General features: G+C 42.5%; 1 protein-coding gene across 22 annotated transcripts in view; it reads right to left on the bottom strand.

Annotated features, from left to right (window-relative positions):
* Positions 1 to 23,525, bottom strand: part of CELF4 (CUGBP Elav-like family member 4) — a 747,879-nt gene that overhangs the window by 49,368 nt on the left and 674,986 nt on the right. For all 22 annotated transcript variants that reach the window (XR_009747539.1, XM_061477218.1, XM_061477215.1 and 19 more), the window contains one exon: positions 18,486 to 18,652. Coding sequence is in view for 21 of the 22 variants with exons in the window: in XM_061477218.1 (XP_061333202.1) it covers positions 18,525 to 18,652 (128 nt within the window). In the remaining variant the exon portion in view is untranslated. The remainder of the gene's footprint in view (positions 1 to 18,485; positions 18,653 to 23,525) is intronic.

The raw sequence follows: 23,525 nt of genomic DNA, 5'->3' as shown, positions 1-23,525 counted from the left end.
TTTTGAGATGAAACATGCTTTCTGGCTACTGCAGTTGTGCTCATCTGACAAAAGGTGATGCTGAACTAAGCCCCAGCACTGAGCACCGGCTTCAGCTCTGAACTTTTCCCACAGTTGGCTGCTGTCTTCATTGGAGCCAACTCCTTGTTGATGGCCTAGCCCCAGTGACCTGCCCTTTGATGAGCTCTAGGTGTCAACTTGAGCTTCCTGGAGTTTAAGTGAAGGAAAAAGACTGGAAACCCCAAGGCAGATGTAAGGACTGGGTCTACAGTTATTTCACAAGACAAGAGGGAGAAAACTGTCTTTCTGAGGATGGCCCAGGGTAGAGCTGTTGTCACTTGTGTTCCTGGGTACCCAAGGATAAATAATGTCAGCTGTTCAAGTACAGGCTGTGCATGAGGAAGAGAAAATGGCCTGTGTAGCATCCCTCTTCTCCTTCAGGGGATTTTGGCTGTGTCATACCACAAGAAATAGAGCCCGTGGGGGAGGAAGGAAAGCTGGCAGCGCCTTCATAGCAAGACCTGTCTCTTTCCTTACCTTGGACATGCCAGGAACATGGATTAGGATTTATGAGGAAAGGTGCTAACAGGCTTTGCTCCCCTAAACAGAACAAGGAGGCAGCAGGAATAGGAAATATCTGGCAGAACAAATAATTTCCTGCTCTATTCCCTAGGAAGTGGCAGCAGCACACATCTCCAGTCTGGGACTGGAATATGCGATGGTACTGGCTGCAGTGCCAGGCATAGCAGCACCGTTGGCAATGGTGTATGCAAGCCCAGGCAACTACCAAGATGAGAAGTGGTTCTTTGACATAATCTTGACTGGGGAAAGTATTTTCCCTTATGGGTGGAGCTGGAAAGACGAGGCTGGTCACCTAGTCACCACTGGCTTTGGAGAAGTTACTATCATCCCTCTGCCAGTCCTCTGCACACACCCTCAGACACTGTGGATGTGACACATGTACATACACGCAAACATATATATAGAGGTGAAGGATTAGGACTTGCTGAAGCTAAAAGAACAACAACAACAAAAAAACAGAAAATGTAGTTTCACATGAAAGCCGCATGTGGTCGTCCTGTCTGCCTCACTTGCGTCTGTATTTCAAGCACTAAATGCAGCAGTCCTTTGAAAACATGGCTCTGCAGCACCTACCTAGTCAGTAGAGAGAAGGAGTCTACTATGGTCTCTGGGGACATATCCTGCCCACACAGCTGGTGTACCCGAGTTTAGGCAAGGTTTGTAATAAACAGCAATATATGTAGGTCGATTAAGTGAGTTTGATGAAACAGGATTTCAAGTGCACAATCCCTTTTTCAGGCCTTAAACTTGGGCAAACAGACTTTCCTTCTGGAAGGCTACAGAGGCAAATGCATTTCTCTGTTGAGTAGGCAGAGGAGTTAGATACCTATTTTATGAGGACTGCTTCATCAGTGGCTGGAAATTGAACAGCAAGTTAGGCATCTGTGTGGCTGAACACCAGCCAAACTCATCTGTTAAAGGAAAGCAATTCACTTTTCTGGGAATAGATATAACCTTTGGGTATTGCTGAAGTAAATTTGTGGGTAAAAGCGTTAAGGTTATGAAGACAAGTATATACACCCTAGTTCATAAGTGGTGCCTCAGAGGTAAAGAAGTAGCATACTTCCCAAGCAGTTAGGGTTTGTGCACAAAGATAGATTAAGAAAAGTATCTTTGCTGCAGGTAACACTGATTAATAAGTTGCTCCACGGAGTAAACCATAGCCAAATACATCTGGTAAATGCCAAAGCTCTTCCAAGCCAGCTTCTTCTCTGAAGCATATAAGTGAAGCCTGAAACTATTCCCCTTGAACCTTATATTGAGACCATGGCTTGAAGTCCTAATGAATTCAAGATGCAGGTATCTCCATCTGAGCAAATTACTGCCCAGCTTCAATGTCAGAGGGATGGCTATTCTTGTTAGTGTGGCAAAGTCAAGCTGTTACATGGACCAAGATTTGTGTCCATATGTACAACGAACTTTCGAAAGCAAGTGGTCAGGTTTTTCCTAAAAGCTTTATGACCTAAGAAAGTGCAGATGATCTCCTTTGGAAGTACACAGCTCCTGTGCTCTGTGACCTTCACCATATAGCATAGGGACTACTATGTGTATGTAGCATCTTGCACACACCTCTCAGGTAATATCTATCTGCTGTCATAATATGAATGCCTCTGCTAAGCTTGCAGGTACAACCAGTTACAGCTGCAGGATTGCTCTTTGTCTTTGCAGGACCACAGAATTGGTCCAACACTGCCTTCATCATGGTCGGCTACCATGTTGAACTTCTTCCACCACAGAAATCTACTACCTCCTACTTCTCTTCCTATTACTGTGCCTTTCCCCCTGGTCCTTCCTAGTGAAGTCTCCATGGATCATCTTCTCTATCCCTTTTAATGTGCTGTCTTGGAGGAAAGGAGTTTCTTCTCCCTCTGAAGAAGCTCAAAGGCTACCACTTTTTCCAGTACCAAACCAGCAACCTCCTGTGCTCTTTTCCTGTGCTGAACATTGCTCATGTGCCTGCCACATTTGTAGACATCTTTACCTTTATGCTCCGTTTACACACATACACATGTGCATGTGTGTTTGCAAGCCCATCCAAACCTGCAGTCAGGATCCTATCCTTCCATCTGCTGGAGTCTGTGCCCAAGTACACCTATAGCCAGGCTGTGGAGATGTTTTCCCTGCAGGTGACAGATCTTTACAGCTATTGCATCTGAGGCTGATCAATATTATTAAAATTCCAACCAGTGTTTTTCTCCCTTGCCTTTTCCTTGTTTCTATAGCAATTTCTCTCTCTGTTTTATGCCTCTGCACCAACTTTTTTCCAATGCTGCTCTGTTCTGCTTTCCCTCTGACTCAACTCTCCTCTTCACCATACCCTGATACCAATCTGCACCCATGACCCCTTCACTGGCTCCTGCCTGACTGCTAGGCAGAGGTGGAGGAAAGAGGCAGTGCCCTCCAAAACAGGCTCCATCCCTGTGGCAACCACTGCAAAGGCTGTCATGGGGAGTCCAAGATCAGGAGCCCAAATGTCTTAGAGTGGGAAGAACAGTGTAGTGAAGGGGACTTTGCATCCATGCTAGGATTAAATGAGGGCTGCTCATAATCAATACATTTACCTGAACTCTTGGGATGCTATTTTTAGGGAAAAAAAAAAAAAAAGAATGTTTTTGTTGGATGATTCATTTCTAACATCCGAAGGTTAAAGAAGAGACAGATTGTATATATGAATCTTTATATACATGAATATGCACACATACATATCATACATATGTATACATACAGAGGTACTATACATACATATTAACAGAGACAATTAAACATGTACAGACAGAGAAGCTATTGTGATCTAACAGGGAGATGGGAGTCCAGCATTTCAAATGCTAATGTTTTCTGGGGTGTTTTTTTAGGATGCTTGGTGACCCTGTCTCATTTTTCGCTTTTATATATTAAAGGTGATGATAAAAACTAGCTCTTAAATCGCAATGCCCTTTCTTCAAATAATCATATGACTTACTTGCTGTGCAGTGTTGTTACTAGGATTGTTCTCATTTAACTATGTTACATTAAGAGCTAGTTGAAAAATGATAATTATTTTCCTGGGGAAAATTGTCATTATTTTGGCTTTCTTTCCTGTGAATATTTAAGTTAAAACCCAAAACAAATCTGGGGTGGGGGAGACGGCCAGAGGAACGGATTAATTTTTGTCTTTTTTTAATCAGTCTGAAACCCAGTCAATTTCTAACAGGAATTTAGTGTTTTTGAAGGCCAACATTTTTAATCAAGACAGTTTTATTTTTTCTGCTGTTGGCATTTTTTTTTTTTTTTTTTAATCTGCTAGAATGTAAATTTGCTGCAGAAACATCCGGTTTGGTCAAAATGTCACTTTTTTGGTCACCCTCCCCTCCCCCAGCCATTTTGATGAAAAAGTGTCAAGCGGCAATAACTATGCCATCTCTGATTTATCTGTTTTTCTAGAGCCATTAGTCTCAAGCAGCAGATGAAAAAGCGCCACAATGGAGCAGCCACTCATGGAGAAGCCAGCCTGGACAGTCAGATAATGTCTCTGGCTCCCTTCGTGGTGTTGCTTTTTCTCACCCCTTCCCTGATGGTGGCAAGAGTGTGATGGGGATTACAGGTCGTGGAGACACCCCAAAAGAGATGTGTGTTGGGAGGAAGAGCTGGGCTGCAATAGGACAGAGCCAGGATGCAGGGTGGGCTGGTGCAGGAAGGAGCTCCAGTCTGCCCAGAACTGGGGTTGCCATAGGGAGCAATGGAAAAAAGGGCTGAGCATTCACAGCCCCAGTCGCCTTCCTCAGCAATATCCAGGATTTACTTGGTCATGCAAACATACCTATGGCCTCCTATTTCTCTCTCAGCTGTGTTTTACCAACCAAGGACTTTGCAGGCAAAGGCCAGTGCAATAAACTCAGGTCATTTTGGGAAGCAGTGATGATAAAGTTCAAATGTATGTTATGTGGCTACTTTTCCAGCAAAGCCTGTAGCTTGTTTCACTCCGGATGGCCAGTTTGGTGGGTCTTATGCCCCAGGGAGCATTTGCCCTGCCTCATACAGAGCACTTGCTCCTGTTTTTGCTGCTGGTGAACATTAGGTGGGAGAAGAAATTAAGCTTGGTAGTAGCTACCTTTCCGCACATAATGAAAGGTTCTTTATTACAAGGGGGCCTCAAGGCGTTTGCTATCTCCTGAGCATTGTACAAACAGTTTAATTAAAAAAATGTACATGGTTGAGAACCAAATCTAATTGGGAAGCTGTAAGTGAGCTTCTGTGCCGACTATCCTCTGATTCTGCTTTTTTCCCCTTGTAGATTGACTCGAGCTTATCAAAATGCTGATGAATCCAATGCTTCACTCTCCTGTTCTTATTGCTGAGAGTTAGATAGAGATACTATACCCATTCCCCCCTTCCTTTTCCCCACCAGACAACAGCACCTCCCAGGATGATCTCAAGACTGCTAATGAAGCCCATCATATGGATTTCATCAAGTAGAGTTATGCCGCCAGTGACCTCCATGTAGGTTGCCTGATACAGCCTACCTGGGTCTCAAGTGCCTACCTTGAGACACTGCAGCCCACAGGTGTCTGCCAGGATGGGGATGAGGAACTGGGTCTGTAATTGCTCACCAGGAGCAGAAGGAGTTTTTAGGGTGGTTCTTCTGTGGGGTTGCATCCAGGAAAAGAGCAGACCCCAATTCTCCCAGCTGAAAACCCTGGCAGGGGTCCTCAGTGACTCCCAGAGACAGTGGTAAGGAGACAAGAGATACCTGGCCTGCCCATAGCTGGAATGGTGGGGTCACCTTGTGCCCCACTGTCACGCAAGACTTCCCCAAGTACATCAAATACTCATCCACAGGCATTACTGCCCTGCATGTCAGTATGTGCACCTTGCATCATCTCTGACGAGAAGCCTTGCACTTCTGGGTCTGCTTCTATAATGGGACCATTCCCCAGAGGTGAGATTTCAAACTTTTTCTGCCAAGCCTGTTCAGCACCTCCCCTACCCTCTACACCCCTCTAAATCAGAATGCAGCTAGGAACACATACTCTCAGCTTGCAACACTCAATTACTCCTTCTGATATTTTATTTTTTTTGCCTGCAGCTTCAAATTACCTTCAAGGTGCACAGTGCAATTAGCTAAAAATATTTCCTGCTTCATTTTAATTGCACTAAAACTCTAATGTACCTCCAGTGAGGAGCAGTAAGGTAGAAATCAGTGCCCCAAGTATTTCAAATTGCTTAAAGCCCAGGATGACTTAATAAGCTTACACAGTTCTATTAATTATTAAATGTTATTAATTTTTTTTTGTTAAAAAAAAGCCTAACACCTTCCTGAAGCTACATTCTGTACGATGTTTGTGAAAGAAGATATTTTTGCTAAGGAGATGATAACTCTTTCTGAGTTTTAGAAAGAGATGACAAGAATTCCTCCATGTCGTTGGAGCAGTTTCCATCTCTGAAGTATTCACAGCTCATGGCAAATTTTAGTATCTCAGAATTTGATTCTGAAAACACTTATGTGTGTGACTTATGTATGTGACTCATTTCACTGCTATAGCTGAGGTATTTATATGGTTCTAATTTAGAGCTAGATCACATTTTTGTTCAAAGCCTTTCTTGGTGGAAAATGCAGGTGATCAGTCAAACATTATGATTGCTTTAAAAATAATCAAAACTTTTTGTCTGAGAACTTAAAAAGAAAACCAAAACAAAACGAATTTTTTTGTTGTTGTTTTTAAAGCACTGAAAACCAATGTGCTGATTCCTTCATTCCCATGATGGTGAGTTCATAAGATTATTTCAATATGCTTTGAAAAAAGTATTGAAAATAAACCCCAAATTCCATTTGCATCCGGTGGAGTCTGATCAGTCTCTGTCCTCTGGGTTTCTGATTCATCATCAGCCTGTGCTTATGAAGCCTGTCCCCTTGTGCTTGCAGCTGTGCTGGCTGGATGTGCCATCATTCGCTGATGACACATGGATGAACCCCAAGGCTGGACCCCTTTAGCTCTGCCGCTGAGCTTTGCCTTGTAACCTGTGTTAATTCCATTCGATCTCTTCACCTTAAATGGCTGATACAGTGGGTTGCTGCTGGTCTAGCTGACTTTAAACTCATCAGGAAGCTATCACACAAGCCGTTCAGCTGACAGAAGTGAGGTGGTAGGGGAGACACTGACCATCTGGAAGTGAAAACCACAGCTGATCTAAAAGCTGAAGTGTGGCTATGACCTTAAGCTGTAGAGGGGTGTGTGATGTTCTAGTTTCATGTCCACAATTTCACTTCTTAATGCTAATATTAATGGTCTCATTGGTTTGAGAGTCAGGAAAATACTGTAGTCACTTGAGATCCTGCAATTTTCTCAAAAGACCTCAAAAGAGCTGCAGAAAGGATTACTACCTGTCCTCATAATTTCTAAGACTATGATCTATATAATGTAAATTTGGGTTGTTTTATTTAGTGTTGTTTATATTTTTAGTACCAACACGACAAACAAAGACAGCTATGGATAGACTTTGGCAGTGAGAGCTTTCAATGGCCTATGTGCCTAGAGAGGCTACCCCCGGGTGCAGCAGATTCTCACCTCTCTTCCCTCTTCTAGTCCTCAGGTCTCAAATGCCTTTGCCAACTTGAGTAGCAGTCAGGGTATGCATGTTATAGAGATGTGTTTAGGAGGAAACAAGGTGAGACCCAAGAGCTCATTTCACCCAAGCCATTGGTGAGATGTCAGTTGATGTTTTCTGTGCTGCAATTAATTCAGTGAATTTCTCACCGGTCTCCTACAAAGGACAGGGTCATGTTAGCCTAAGCCTTTATGATCCTCCCTGTGCCTAAGGGTTAGGGATTTACCTGAGTGAGGGGGTAGAGGTGGGATTGAGTGCAAGTCTCACCCTCTTCCATAGCTGTGAATGAAGCCTGCTAGTGATGGTGGGGTCCATAGCAAATGTCAGAAAGATGCTGCCAGTCTCTGCAACTCTCTCCCCCTCTCCTGCACTCTCCAGAGCAAGATAAACCTTTGACTATCTCCAGAGAAGTTCATGTCTGTAATTGATTCTTAGACAGTTTCGAGGGAAATTGAAGGCATTCAGCCTCTTGCCAAAGGGCACATTGAGAAGATGAGCCTCTGAAATAAACCAAACCAGCCCTCGCTGCTGGTGTGCAGGTCCATTCACTTGCTTCCTCTGAAGCAGAACTCCAGGAAGGCAGGTACTGGCTCCTCCTTTCCCATGGGAGTAGAGGAGGCAGATTAAGGAGAAGAGGGAAAAAGAAATAATTTCACATCTATTCTGCCCTGAACAAGAAAAGGTTCCTGACACCAACAAACTAATCAACGCTGAAAGCTTATGAGGTCAAGGTTTCCCTTTTCCTCTATTATTCTTTCGATTTTTTCTGACTGGCTGGGACTTTAGCGCTGCCCTGGCAAGTCTATAAGTATAAAAGCCTTTCTTGCCTTCCTCTGGGGTACACCAAAGAACGTTTGAATACCTGCGGGGAGAAGTTAAAACTAAATAACACCAAAGCAGCTCACAAAACCCAGGTTGTCCAGCTAATCTTCAAGTGCTGACCATAAATTTCTGTAAGTCAGGCCCAAGAAGCTTGTCTCTGCTCAACGAGAAATGGGGAAGGCAGCTCCCCCTCCCAAGAGCAAGCTCTCTAGATTCAATGTTTCATGTGAAGACTTGTGGCCCGGAATACTAATGCCAAGCAACAGAGTGTGAGTTGTGCTTGGAGAGGTGGCTGGGACCTTGATGGATGAACTCTGAACATGTGAGCTGCCTGGAGCACCTCAGTGTCTGTGTGTCCTCCCCTGTGCTCCACAGGTTGATGCTGAGCCATCTTGGTCAGCCACCAGAGCATGGCTGCTAGGAATTTCCCTGACCTGGCCACCGAGAATATCTCAACCTTTGTAGAGTCTTTTCCACTGGCACCTATAGAGTGTAAAATGCTCCTGAAAGCAAATGAGGAGTGTTTATAAATCCCCTTGGTATGGGGGAAGGGAAAATGGCAGAGGATCTGAGAATATCTACAATTGGTGCTGCACGGGTAATGTCAAGTGTCCTTGTCCTAATGTGCTACCGACATCCTCTGCACTGCAGCACAGGGAACTTTACTTAGTGGTCTTTCCATGGCAAAGACAAGGGTGCTCTCTCCATCTTTCCTGCCCTTGGGCTCTCTGCTGGGCTCTGTGCTCCATCAATGCTCGGTTTGATTGAAAACAGGAAAAGAAAAATGCCCCATTCCCTGCCAAGGTCTGACAAACAGGAATCATAGCTGCAGCATAAGCTTCTCTGATGGATTCTGCCTCAGCTAAATGAAATTAAGATTTCAGCAAACAAGCCCCAATTCTGTGGTAACAGTAGAACAAATGACATCTGATAATTGCTAACTTCTTTTGCTTATTCTTTGCTCTGTTCACCCCATCAGTCTCTCCAGATTATATTTTCAGCTGAGTTTAATGAACACCATTTATTAAACTAACACCAGGGTTCTGCTCTGGCCTCAGACAGATGTGCCTGCTAATATGAATCATTTTGTTAATTGGATTATTCTGATGGAGAGCGGATCCCTGCCACTCCGAGGAGCACAAACAAATGGGGAACAGCTCGCCTCCAGTTGTGACCAGCCGCTCCCGTTCATTAGGAGGCAGCTCCAGGCTCTGCAGGCAGCCTGGCAAGGTGCTGTCCCTACCGCTCCCATCAGCTGGCACTTCTGCTCCGTTCCCTTTCCCCCTCATGTACTGAGAGAGCCCAGATCTCAGTGTGGCCCCCAGCCTGGCTTGTCAGTGGGACACGAGCATCACCGCTACCCTTCCTGTGTTTGCCCCATGCATGGGATTTGCTGCCTTCTTTTTCATGGTGAACAGTTCTTTAACTGAATGCAAATCAGAACCCCCCTAACAGTGTATTCTTCCCAGTGTGCCATGTCTGACCTCCTTTTACATTGACACCTGAGAAAATGAAGACTACTTATCTGCTCATGATCCTTCTTTACTCTGATCTTCTGCAATTATTTGGGCAAAGGGACAGGGATGATACACTTCTAAAGGCTTATATTAATCAGAAGAAAGAGACAAAATCCATCTGAAATCTCCCAGAGATACCCTTAGTCTATCGTTTGGGGTTTTAATGTTAAAAATTTTGGGTCAATCTCAGTAATACATTGTGTTCAGGCACCAGACATCCATCTATCTGTCTGTCTCAATACAAATCCTACCTTCTGTGAACCATAAAACTCCTAGCAGAGTGACATTACCACTTCTCACATCGACAGAACACACTGAGCACACATAACTTGGGGAAAAATTACAGAGGCAATTTGAGAGATCAGAAGAGAAAAAGCAGAAGATTTCTGCTCCCTGAACGTAAGTGGCCAAATCCCACAACAAGTCTTTAGCTGGCACAAATCATCATCACTCCGTTAAAGCCTGGTTTTTTTTTCCCAGGTGAAACACAGGCCCGGCACTTCTCCAGCTAAATACGATCCTCAGGACAACTTGTTTCAGAGCATTTCTGAAGGAAGAAATGATTTGCATTTTAATCCTCAGCAGCATCCTGGAGTTACTTCCAGGAATCACTGGTGAGTGCCAGAAACCAGTCAGAACGTCTGGCTGTGCTGAAAGAGAAAAGACCCCAAAGCCAACCATGATGCCAGTCCAATGCCTTTACTAACAGCCCTTTAATATGCTCTTCAACAAAGCCATCTACTGAGAAGGCCCACATTCAGGTTAAGTTTAGGAATGCTTCTCCAGGAGCGGGGTATTCCTGTAGTCTTGATCAGGGTGTGTACACCCTTCTCTAAATTGCATTACACTGGTCCTCATGGGGAACAGGAGAAAGACCTTTAAGAATTCCTGATGGGATTTTCTCTAACAAGGTCTGTACAATTTGTACCAAGTAATGTCCTTGTAAGCTAAGAGGAGAAGACAGAAAACACTCATATTACCCCCCCCCCTACAGAAAGCACCAAATCTCTCAAGAACTGACATGTTAGAGCCCAGTTTCCTAATCAAGTGTTGAGCTGCCTGCTTGGCTCCCTCTCTCAGTGCCCAGTCTGTCGTGATGGAGCGATGTGTGCCATGCAAGCAGAATGCACAGAGGGTAATAGGGAGCATGAGCATGGAAAACATTTGCTGGTCATATGTCACAGGAGAAGGGATGCAACCTCTTCTGATGAGTGGAGATGCTTCAAGAGAGGAGAAAAAAAAATGGTATCTTATCCAGGAAAGACTAATTTGTAGCTGACTGCACAGCCCATGGGTTTCATTGCCCAATCATTTCCAAATCCTTAGAAATGAAGGTAATGAAAGCCTATTTCTTTTACAACAACCTGCTTTTTAAGACTCTGCCTTGACAACCAGGGCCCTGGTCCCCACCCAAATCAGCCACAAGATGTCTGTGGGCTTCAAGTACTGGCCTCATATAGCCAGAAATCTTAAAAGTAGACATCTTGTTGCTGTGAGGCTGTTAGTTATGCTGCTCTGCATAGAATGGGTGCTTCAGACAAATCAGCTCCTAGATTGTCCTAGGAGGAAAAAGGGGACATCTGAAGAGAGGCGAGAAGGGAGAATATCTCTCCCAGTAATGGGAGAAATCTTTTAAAGTGGATCACTTGAGTGTGCAACTGCAGCTTTCCAGGGATGCAAGAGATTTTCTTCTATGTCATTGTTGTATAAAGAGATTTTTAAAATAAGCCATAGTGATGTGTTTGGAGACAAGCATGTTCATTCCTTAGTCTCTCTGCTCTAAAAAGACCAGAGGATCCAGAATGGTACAATTGTGTCTCCCTCCAGAACCACAAATAATTGAAACATCTCTACTAGGAGAACATTTAGGGTTGAATAAGTAGTAGCGAGCCTGAATCCTTGGCTGCCATAGATCAGCATCACTTCACTGACTTCAGAGGAGCAGCTGATTGACGCTGCTTGAGAACTTTGGCTGATCATGGCTGTGGTTAGTACCTTTCCAGGCAGAGCACCGAGTTATCATTTAGTGTGCTTCTTGGTTGGGAAATGACTTGACTGCTGTTCTCCTTTCCCCTCCAGCTCAGCCTTCTACCAATATTTCAAAAATGTTGGATGAACCTCAGCTAAGTGGAAAAATGAACCATTTGAAATAAAACCTGTCTTTTCTCTAGCTGCAGTCACAGGGCAGGATGAAAGACACATGAGAAACAGAGTTTGCACAGTAAACCTTCAATTCTCTGCTACAGCTGAATCAAACACTTCAGAGACCAGAGTTTTGATATTCACTTGTATCTGGCCAAAGTTACCGTACCCATGAATTATTCAAATATGCAATTATTGCATTTGATGTATTACTGGGTATAACGGTGGGAATGAGAAACAGTGTTCTAGTGCAGCTGATTGTATATGCCTTCCAAACTATAAGGACATCACTTTAAGGTGCTCACAGTGATGGAGCACTCTGCAACCCCTTATTAAGATTCTTGCCAACTCCTGTAGCAGTTTTCCCCTGCAGAGCAGGTTTCATGGAGTTTTTTAGCCTCCCTTTTCTTTATACCTACAGTGTAAGTGCCAAACACTACCCCATACAGCCTCAATTCATGGTTCTGCAGCAGCTCTCAAAGGTCAGTGGCAAAAAGATCAGATAATTTTCAGCCTACTGATCAATGATGCACAAGTGACCTGTGTCCTGTGAACCATGTGTTGGAGCTAACTTATAATGTTAACTTTATTGAGAGTTTCCAGTTTCCTGCATTAACCTTCTCTGCTAATTCACTTTTCCTTAGGGCCAGAGGGCTGTGCCCTGCCTTTGGCCTATACCATCCATATCATCTTTATTTGGACAAAAAAGCATGCTCATGACACTGATGTTTTCTTTTGACTAACCGCACCAGAGACAGATTTACCAGCTTTCAAGCATATGAAGCATAGGGTCGTCTTAAGAAGAACATCTCCTGCCTGAAGTCCTAAGTCCTAGACCTTTATGGTTTCATACACTGAGCTTCAAACAACTTGCCCTTTGCTCTCTCCCTAAGTACTTGCATTTGCAAACTGATAACTTGCTTCTTTCCTCTCTGCTCTTTTTGTGTACTGCTCTCCCCAGTGTCCCAGTATCAAATGATTTTGCTGACTCTGCTCTTATTCTAAGGTCCTATAGGAAAATGACCACACTTGTTTTAAAATCTCAACCAGAATTATCACTAGCCTCTTACGCTGTGGGTCTTTCCTTCCCCCCCCCCCCCCCCCCCCCCAAGTTCTCTTTCTACCTATTTTATTTAGCAGAGGATTCATTCGGTAAATGTTTGCTTCTGCTGGAACAAATGTTTTAGCTCTGGGTGTCTCTTGTGCTTTTCCTTTTCTTCGCTCTCATTTCAAATCATGGCTGCTTAAAAAAATCTACCCTCTTTTATTTTATTTCCTAGCTTTTCTACATGTTCCAGTCCCTCGTGCAGTGCCCCAGCAAATCTCTGTGCTGGATGAACCTAATAAAAAAGTTCCTTCAAAGGCTACTGTTTTCAGGTTACTGCAGCTGCCCATTAACTGACACAACCAAAGTTCACACAATTTAACTCAGAGAGGCTTTAAATCTGACCTTCTCTGGTAATTTATGTTACACAGCCCATATGAGATCCCATAGTAATCTTGTTGGTCAATTGGCTGAATGTAACACTGCCACCCTCCAGTCAACCCTGGGGCTTTGGAGGTTTTGCTGTTGGAAGCCTTCAGACGTGGCACAACCATACCAAGCTCATGGTCTTTTCACAGCAGGGACAACTCAGCAGGCTCTTTGCTGGCTGAGTCATTGGGAGAAGTTCTTACAAGCCTCTGAGAGTTTACTTTAGAGCATTAGAACCAACAGCATCACAGTGGGATGAGAAATGAGAGACTGCTTCTTATCTATTATTTAACTCTGAAATAATTGCATTATCTAACATTTTGAAAAAATGGGGACATGGGTTTTAATGAAGAATTCATGCTCTGAAGTGAAGGAAAGTGTTATGGCATTGCATTGTGCTGCTCTATCACTCTCATGACAAATAGTGCGGATCCGTTAGTGACCTACATGGACTCATTTAGATGCAAACACAGCAATACTCCTGAAAAGCTGCCCTGCTTTGAGGAAGAACAAGTTCCAAATATTGCTGAATAGAATTCAGTCTCAGAGCAGTAATTACTGATTGTAATTTTGGAGTAAATGCAGTAATTAATTATTGTCGTTTTCCATCAGTGCATTATATTGTGTGCCAATCTTAGAATAACTACAATAATTAGCAAATGGGATTTTGCATGCTCTGGTATGGAAACTGTGTTTTATAGAACAGACATGAGAATTTTGCTATAATAAAGTTATTAATAATTTAAATGGGCAGACAGGTTAAAAATGATCAGCCAGAGAAGAAGAGAGTTTCCTTGTCAGTTTTGCAAACACCTTCAGTAGTTCTGTTTCAGCCTTCCCCAGTAACATTCACTTCCATTCTTTCATGTATGAGCACAATAGCACAAAGTTTAGGCTACAAACACAGTGAAGGATGTTAAATTTAATCACAATTGTCAATGGAAATTAAAAGCAAAAGTAATCCAAAGAAAAGCAAAAAATATTGGCTGAGTTGATGTTTTTCCAGTACCTAAGCAGACTTTCCCAAATGAAGCTGTGCTGATTTTGTTCTCACTTTATTCACTCATACTAAAGCTTGTGCTGGATAACTGTTTTGATGTAATTATACTAGTGCAGATTTCCATAATGTAAGCAAGTCCTAAATGATGACTAAAGGAGGGAAATGACTATAATTTGTACAGGGGAAGAGAAATTGGTTAGCATGACTGTAGGAGGCATAACTACAAGAAATGGTATTAGATCCTGATAAAGGATATTTAGTGTGAATCTTAAGACAAACAGCCTAAAAGAAAACAGTGAGATCAATGCAGCTGCAGAATAGCCTCTCACTGGAAGTAATACAAGCCTACCTGAGAGGTACAAGCAACCAAAAATGCAGTAAAAAAATACTCTTTCACTAGGCTTTGTATTGAACTGATCTAAATGACAAAAAACAACCTGAAATTCTCCATTCACAACCTTGTTGTTTATGGGCATGTGGATTTTTCTTGTTTGTTTTAATTTTGGCTGATCATATCTGTTTACTTTAAAACAAGGTTGTTTGATTCTTTTCTCTTATCAGAGCACAGAAAAAGGGAAATGGAAAGTTTTCCAGTTTGGTAAACTATACATTCCAGTAAAAAGAAAAGAAACCAAACATTTCCTCTGGGAAGAAAACATCACCTATTCCAGCTAGCTGATGAGACGAGCATCTCACACCATCTACAATAACCCACACATAAGCTCATGTTCAGGAAGCTGCGAAGGAGGATGGGAAGATTGGGGTTTTGCATTTGAGCTTTGGCCTGTTATTTCCCCCGGCATTGTGGAGAAGCAGGTTGCCTGAAAAATGCATTCTTTTGATGTTTTGGCACTACTCGTAGAAGCACAGCTAAAAAAAAATATATTACTGTTGATAATTTTTGCACTCTTCTGCTACACTTTTGCCTCACTCAGTTTTCCTCACTCACACTCACTTTGTCTCACTGTTTCATGCCAGTCAGTGCTCCAGGTTAATCCCAAAGAAATTTCTCTCCATCTTCAGCTTCAAATGAAGCTCAACAGCTAAGTATCTATCTGAGGTAATAAGTAACACTTTGCTAATGATCAGTCACTGCAGTGTAGCTGCAGAAGGGGAATGGTCAGGATATTTTCTGCTCTTCTGTGCAATGTCTTTTATTGATCTATCAGCTAGATGCTTCTGTGGTGCTCTGTGAACTCCTTAACACTGGAAGAGTTACGGGGCTTTCTAGGCAATATTGTCCTATCATAGCACCTACTGACTTATCATGGATGTGGCGCTGGGGAAAATGCTTCAAGACCCAGCGGGGAGGGCTGGAATCACTTGGATCACTGCTGCTCCCATGGCGAGGATCGGAGGAACTCATCTTTCTGCCTATCCTAGTAGTCCTCCATGGTGCTGGCCATGCAGAGGGCTCACGCATGCCTCTTGGCACATCACAGAGACCCTTTAAATGTTTGACAGCACTTGCAATGAAAACAAAGGACTTCAAATCACTGTGGCCAAGACTGCTTATGTCCGAAAAGGGAGATTTATAAGTTTAAAAAAAAGTGCATCCAGAATAAAAATTGAGTGAAGATCTGTCTTGGTTAGGAAGTAACATTCTGGTGGATTACATCAGACTGGGTGCTTCTTGTTTTTTTTATTGACATCTTTTTTTTTTTTTGAAAGAAATTCAATAAAACAAAGCTCTTCCTTAGAGAAATCACAATTGAAAAGTTTCTTGAGCATCCTCTTGAAACACATGAGTAATTGCCCTGATGTCAATATGGTTATGTGCATGCTTCAAATTGGAATTAAGGACCCTGAAAAGCTGTGACCAAAGTAAAACTAGATAAAAACCATACAGGAGTTATTGTATTTCTGCCAGATAAGGGAGCTGCCTGCTCCAAGCTTTGCAATAGCTATCTGTTCTGAACCCATGGGATAGCTGCCTTCTGTCCTAGTGTTTTTAGAAGACTTCTTGTTGCATTAATGACATTGAGTGGGCAAGTCAGAGACTTCTAGTAGTATTTTGGAGGCTGACTGGAAGTTGCACATCAGACCAACCATGGGGCTACAATAATACTGTGCTGAGCCAGGCTCCTGCAATGGGCTGACTAAGGTGGGAGTCTACAAGAGAAGAAAGACCTGTGATCTGCATTTATTCCATTTCCATAGGAACTGTACCTCTAATAAGGGCTCCTATAAGCAGAAGATGTGAGTGATCTGGTGGTAACAACTTAACTGGTGTTGCTGGACAGAAAATTACTAAAATCCAAGTAAAATCCAGAAAACAAAAGGACTTCCTATCTAAGAGGCAACAACTGGAGGCTGTTGTCCTGCTTTGCAGAAGCAAAGAAATCAAATGCGCAAAGAGAGATATGGAATTTTACTGCCATTTTACCAGGTGATTCCTTTTTGTTATCATTTACTAATGAAAAAAATAAAACAAAACCCAACACCCAAACACAAATTTTATTTCTACTACTGAGTCATCTTATATGAGACAACCTGAGACCTCAACAGCAGCCTGATCATGAAAAGCTAGAAACGGAGCACTTCATAATGATCCATGATAATGAAAACACTGTAGACTCATACCAGTGAATCTTTAACAACACACGCGTCTACAGCTCTGCAGTTTCTTACATGACCATAAGAAATAAGCATATTTTCAGTGATTACAGCTGCACTATGCTATAACATTATTGCTTGGCACCAGACTAGGGAGGCACTTCTGTTCCTTGATCTCTTTGCTTGTGTCATTGAAAATCTCCCCAACAAAGACAGTCCCTGCTGTAACAAAATTGCATGCATGCATTTCCCACTCTCCCCCAGCAAAACCTGCAATAAAAAGCCAGTGTGATGAAGCAAAAAGCATTTGGATATAGAAACATATTTTGGTTTCAAGCTTCCAAAAGGCCTTGTCATGAACAAGGAAAAGTGGTATTTGAAGAGGGAAAATGCATTGATAGTGATCGTCATATAGTCACATATAAAGGAGAGTCTGAACTATAGAAGCTGTATGTTGCATGTGCATCTAATATGTTTATTAAAAGGTTTCTTCATGTTGCTTTCAAGACAGCAGTTTTTCAAACACATTTTCATACCATTCTTTAATTCTCAGTGGAAAGGGTACTGCTCTGAAGGCTGAAACAGTACATTTTAGAAAGATACTGGAGATATCAGAGAAAACTTAAAACACTTCATAGTTCTTTTGGAAGTCTGAAGATAGGGATTTCCTGCCTACACCTTAGATGGGTCAAAAATGTTCTGAATCAAAATCACTGAATCTTAGGCATTACAGCTCTAATGGCCTAGGAATGTCACCTAACCCATATCGCTGTCACTGATTTGGGAGTACAAACTGCTTGTTGGAGTTTACAGTCACCCTGGGTGCTTGGGTTTATTGTGAAATCTCTAGTATAGACAGTTTTAACAACAGGGAGAATTCCTGTCTCTGTAACAAAAACATGCAATTTCATATTTCTGTTTCTCAAATAACTTTCTAATGGAAAATCCAGCCAGTAATGGAAAACATTTCCACTTTGGAAACATCTCCATTTTTATTTTTGGTATTCCAACATAACAAGCTGCTGCTTCTGATATTTTTGACACCGTTAAATGTATTAGAAGTTCCCTTGGAGCATCAAGCTGGCTCCTTTCCAATAATACAAAGTATGAGTCTAACAATAAGACCCTTGTTCAGATTTGTCTAGGTCCTCACTCAAGCAAATCTTCCTTGCCTTTGCTTGGGTTTCATCTAGACACCAAAGTTAACGTTAACTGAGGAACAAGTGAGCATGGATCCTTCTATTTATTTCTTGGTCTTGGGAAGAAAGAAATCAGGGGTTATTTAGTTGTCAGGGAGACATATTTACATAAAGTTATTATGCTGGGATGAAATTGGATACAGACTATACCGCATGAAGAATGAGGAATGCTTTGAAACGTTTGCAACACAGAGCTGTTGAGACAGACACTGTCCCAGACCAGTCACCTGGGATTAAACTGCAGCTCAGTCCCATCTCTTAATTGCAGATTTTCTTCAGCCACCAGAAATGCTGTCTTTGGCTGAGCGAGTGGAATCAAGACAGCTTCTGGCTCTCCTCTAGTGACCAAGAAGACTTTCTAGAGATGTAGGATGCCCTTGGGTTGGGGAACTTGGCTCATCCCTTGTTAAGCATCCTTCCACCTCTTTCTCTAAAGAGGCGCACGCACAAATCGTTCCTGGTTTATGTGTGCATGCGTATTTGTGGAGTGTGGCTCTAGCCAGAGGCCTAAGTGGAAAAGGTAGAAGCTAGAGAGTCACAGGGTTTTTTGAGGGTCTACAACACAAAGAGAGGCTACAACCATAGCTGACACCTCTTCCCCATGCAGTTACCTGTGCTAGTGCTTTGTATCCAGTTGTTCCCACAATTCTTCAGTAGGGACGGTTAGCATCCTTTGGCCTCTTCAGCTGCACCTTCAGCCTCTTCATGCCAATTTGGAAGCCATTCATGGCCTGGATAGCAGCTTGGGCACTGGCAGGATTGTCAAAACTCACAAAACCTGTTGAAACATGAGGCAAGGCAGGGGGCTTAATGATCTGAAGGGAGCCAAGGCAAGTACATGCAACGACCACTGAGAATGAACATGGGGAAGGGGTGAGGGTGGTGGGAGGGAGGGATTAAGCAGGGAGGAGGGTGGGCAGGAGAGTGAGGAGAGGATGGTTGCCAATGGGGGACAAAAGGTAGGAGGGGTTGTTACAGATCAGGGTCCCAGGACATAGTGCTGGTCTGAGCGCCAGTTTGGACACAAGATTATGTGAAGCACAAGGATCCAAATGTTGGCGTCACAGCACCAGAACACACAAGATTTGGGTCACATTTGAGCTAGGGTGTCAGCGGATATGATGCATGGTCTCAAAGAGCTCTGTCTTGTTCTTTTTACCTCCATCATGACTGGGGTAAATCTCTATACCCTCCTTCACTCACCAGCATAATCTTTCCTTTGCCTTCCAATACTCACTATGAGGGGAACCTGATACACCTACTGCTACATCTTTATTATGGCAATATAAGTAAAATGTGAATTTAATAAGTTCTCCATTATGGTGTTCATTGGCACGAATAGTTTGATTGTTGGCCACTTAAGCAATATGAGGAGCTTTATTAACTGGCAATTTCTGCAGACTTTATGTTGACTCTGCAGTTGAGAAAGATGAACACTGCTGCTTTCCTAACATGGTTTCCATAAGTAGTTTCATATCCTGCCAGCAAACCACCCAATCAGCCATGGAGTGTACCCAGCAGTAGAAATATATAGTGACTGAATATTGTACCTGCAGGCCACCTGAAATGACATTTATTCTCAATAGAAGTCTTGCTCTCTGGAGATCAGGAGACCCAAGATAGGTCAGGACCACACAGGATGCAATACATCCAATCCATGCAGCTTTGGGAAGGGTGTTTGGTTTGTTCCTTTTTTGTTTGTTTTGTTTTTCTATTTTTATTTTTTTTTTTTGGTCCTCGATGTTAGCTCCAGAAAAAGGCCTTATTTAGCCAGACAGTGTATAACTTTAGATGGAATGACCATGGGTCTGAGATATCAGTGAGGCAGGGAGGTATCGTATTGTATAAGAATTGCCTCTTCTACCATTGCCAGAGATGTCCCTGTGTGCCAACAGTATTTCTGAGCACAAACCCCAGTAAGACTAGCCTAGACCAGCCTGTGCTCCAGACAAAGCCATCTGTTTTCCCACCCCTACAAAGCTCTGGTGGCACAAATCAACCCTAGGAACCCAGTGTGTCTCAATAGACAGGCTGAAATGAAGAGACAGTTTGAGAGCCCTTCACAAAACTAATGCTGAGCATTTGCTGCCAGGTATACACCTGCTCCAGACAACCGGGCATGGCTTACAGCCTTGGGCTGTACTGCAAATGCATTCAGCAGCACCTCCTCCAGCACCTCCTCCATGGTCTAGTTCCTCCTAGTCTCACAGATGACACGGGGTAGCTTCCATTTGCAAAAGACACCTCTCACTCTTGCATTAAAGCTGTACTCCTTGCTTTGGCTAATAGCACAAGTTTATGAGAAATCATAAAACTTATGGTCCTAGCCTCAAAGTGAGACAAAGAGTTTCACTGAGTATGGCAAATGTGGCTTTAAAAAGGAGGCCCATGGAATAAACAGGCATCCCTCTTTGTCCTCTCCATGAAGCCAAGGCTCCAAGTAATTGGCTGTCCATGCAGCTTTCCTGCCAGCCACCTGGATGAGGAGGTACCAACAGCACTGCAGCTTGAAGACGTGAGCAAAAGTGTTGCTCAATCCTCGCAGCAGTCATCAATCTCCAGACAGAAACCTGGAGAGTTATTGTGAGTAATGAGCTGTAGTATTATTCAATGGCAATGGATCTGCTTTTGCAATCACTTTTTAGCCAGCAAGCACCTGGTAATGTTCCCAGTGTACAACTGACTAGCTGAATAATCTATTAGTCAACAAGGTCCTATGACTTGATCTCAGCAAAGGAATAAACTAAACACCTCCTGATTTCACTTGAGTTGATTCAGTCTTTAAATACTGCTGGAAGCATCCTTGTAAATGTTTTACTTGAATTTAAAATTGAAATTTGCTGTCTAGCTACCCCACATCTCTCAATACAGGATGTTGTGAAAACCAGTTCTTTTTAAAAACACCTCTGGATTGCTAATACTCCTGTCCAAGACCTACCAGATACATCTATAAAAGTAAACTAAAACTGTGCCAGGGAAGTTCAGATAAACTGGAAACAAACCATCTGTATGACTGAAATTTTAAAAAGGTCCTTGCCATAGTTTTGGCTTGTGCTTAACTATAAACAATTCCTGGACAAAGTCTGACTATTAGCACAGAACAGAGGCTGCTTTCAGTACTTAGCTTGGATGTGGCCATGATATTCTGAAAAGTGAGAGAATTCAATAGTTTGGGTGTGGGCCATTCAGTGCCAGCTGGCCCCAATGCTAGGGGAAAGTGCCAGGTATGTTTACTTTACTAATATATACACAGCTATCAAATATCAAAGCCGAGTTGGCTGCAGTTTATATCATGTCTATAGGGAACCTAGTTTGCCTGGGAACTTTGATTTCTACTTTTTGATTTCTACAGGTCCTGTTGCAAGGCACCTCCTACTGACTGAATGTGCAGATATAGAATGTGTCTACACATGCTTCCATTTGTGAGCAAGTCACCTTGGGATCCTAAAATAGTGAGCATAGGTCTAGCCAATATACTCAGTGGAGTACAGGATATGAAGTAGCTGAGCAGCTGCTCTAGGTTTCATGATGCATCCTCTCTGAAATATTCTGAAATAGTGAATGACATTTATTAAATGTCATAACACATTTTAAAAGACAAAGTGAATCCAGACTTTTCCTACCAGCTCACCTTTTATGCATGTACAAGGAAGAAGACAGTGGCAGTACTGGGGTAATATTTGGATGCGATGATCTGAAAGGTCTTTTCCAACCTACTTGATTCTATGGTTCTATGATTTCTTCCTTTTTTTCAGAACACTCCTAGATGTGCCTAGATGAACCAAGTTCCATTGGCTGTGTAGCAGGGACCAGTGTTGACTGCAATGAAAACTGGCATCTAGCTTAAATCTATTGTGGGACTTACTTGTTTCTGTAGTTGGGAGTGATGTCTCAAGGTAGTAATATGCTGTTAACTGACTAATGCCTAGGTGAGTCAGTCCTCAAAACGATGTTAATTGCTGAATCAAACTCCTAATGCATGCAAACCCCACCAGAAATGCTGCCAAGTATGATAAAAATCCACTTTTGCCAAGACTGGACAATCAGTTGCGTCATGAGCCCTGGTGCTGGGATGCTAGTACAGTTGCATCTTTGCAAGACCTTTCCCTTTATATAAGCTCACAAAGCTAAACTAGTTTTTGCCATCACTTTGCTTTCAAGACGGAATTCTAGGGCTGTTTTCTTACACTGTGCAAAGCTGTAAATAACACAGCATTTTAACAAATGGGGCTAATAAGAGAGATCAGAAGTGCATTTGCTCACTATATTTCATTTGGACCAGGTAATGAAGCTGGGAGTTGTACTCTGATATTATTGGTATTAGTTACCTACGGATTAGGACTACATATGGATTGTTATTTTTTTTCTCCATAGTTGTCCTGATATTCACTGCTATAATATAAAAATCCCCACTGGCTAGCTGCTGAGGTTTGGGGGGCTGGGGTGAGAGGGCAAATGCCAATGATTGTACATCTTTCTTGTGAGCACATCCTAGGGACAGAGCAGCTCATTCCTGTGTCTTCATTTCATCATTTTAGTTTCAAGAGGCTTGACATGCTCAGATGTTGTTGGTACATTTGGCTCTCCCCCTTTTCCTGTTATTTATGTGTAGCTGTATTTCGTATTATCAAAGGTATTTGGATGGACTCCAAAAAGAAGAAAACCTATGCCTTGTTCTGAGAGTTGGGATGTCAAAGTACTAAGGGATAGGCAGATAGGCAGACAGACAAGCTGCGCTGGCAATATCGTATTCCTTTCTCTTTACAGGTCAAATACCTACTGGTATATTGTATGTCTTTGTTGTTGTGATATGCAGTATTGGCTGTTAATCATCTTTGTTTCTCCATGTCAAATCAGCAATGTTAATGGTGCTGTGCAGGTTTAAACATGTATGGCAAGGAACAGAATGTAAGTAGTGGGAAAATAGCTTAAATATTTTCTTTCTGAATGCTTTTAACGTTTGAGTCCATGAGTATAAGGCTCAAAGCATGTTGATAGTACTACAGTTACTCAAGAAATTATCTGCGTTTTGAACACCTCCTCTGCATTTTTATCTACCTCTTGAAGGACAAAGAGAAAGGGAGAGGTTAAAAAGCTTGAAACTGTTCCTGTGCATCAATTAATTAATAATCAGAGAAATATATGTTCTGGTCTGAAGATGGTTGGTAGGAGGACAGGATTTTGTGATAAATCTATTTTATGGGGGGGGATGTTGTTTTTTTTTCTCTCTCCACCCCGGGATTATGTAAAAAGGCTGTTCTAATAAATGATTTATCAGAGCAGCAAAGAATGAAGAAATCTGCTAGGACTGCAGCTCTGGGTATCTGATCTTCCTGATTCTGCAAAGCGTATTTCAGGAAGATACTGATGTTGCAGTCCATGACATCTCCTGGCCTGTCCTTTTCCTGCATGACTGTGTAAATAATTAGTGAGCAGAAACTGGGGTAGCATCTTGGAGGGTGTTTTCACCCCATTTCTTCAACAGGAAGTCTTGGTCATGGAGCATGCAGGCCCTTCTCATGACATCAGCATGATCAACAATGGGTTTATAGAACCCAAGTAAAGTGTAACTAGGTAACTGATATTACTCAAGGGCTGTTTTTCTGTTTTTAATCAGCTGAGATGATAAAGGAAGGAATTAGCAATCTATC

Source organism: Pezoporus flaviventris, unplaced genomic scaffold, assembly GCF_033815535.1.
Source record: "Pezoporus flaviventris isolate CSIRO_AGI_PZ_B2104156 unplaced genomic scaffold, CSIRO_AGI_Pfla_v1 ptg000100l, whole genome shotgun sequence".
NCBI lineage: Eukaryota > Metazoa > Chordata > Aves > Psittaciformes > Psittacidae > Pezoporus > Pezoporus flaviventris.
The sequence above is the reverse complement of the archived record's forward strand: the minus strand, read 5'-3'. Positions and strand labels throughout refer to the sequence as shown.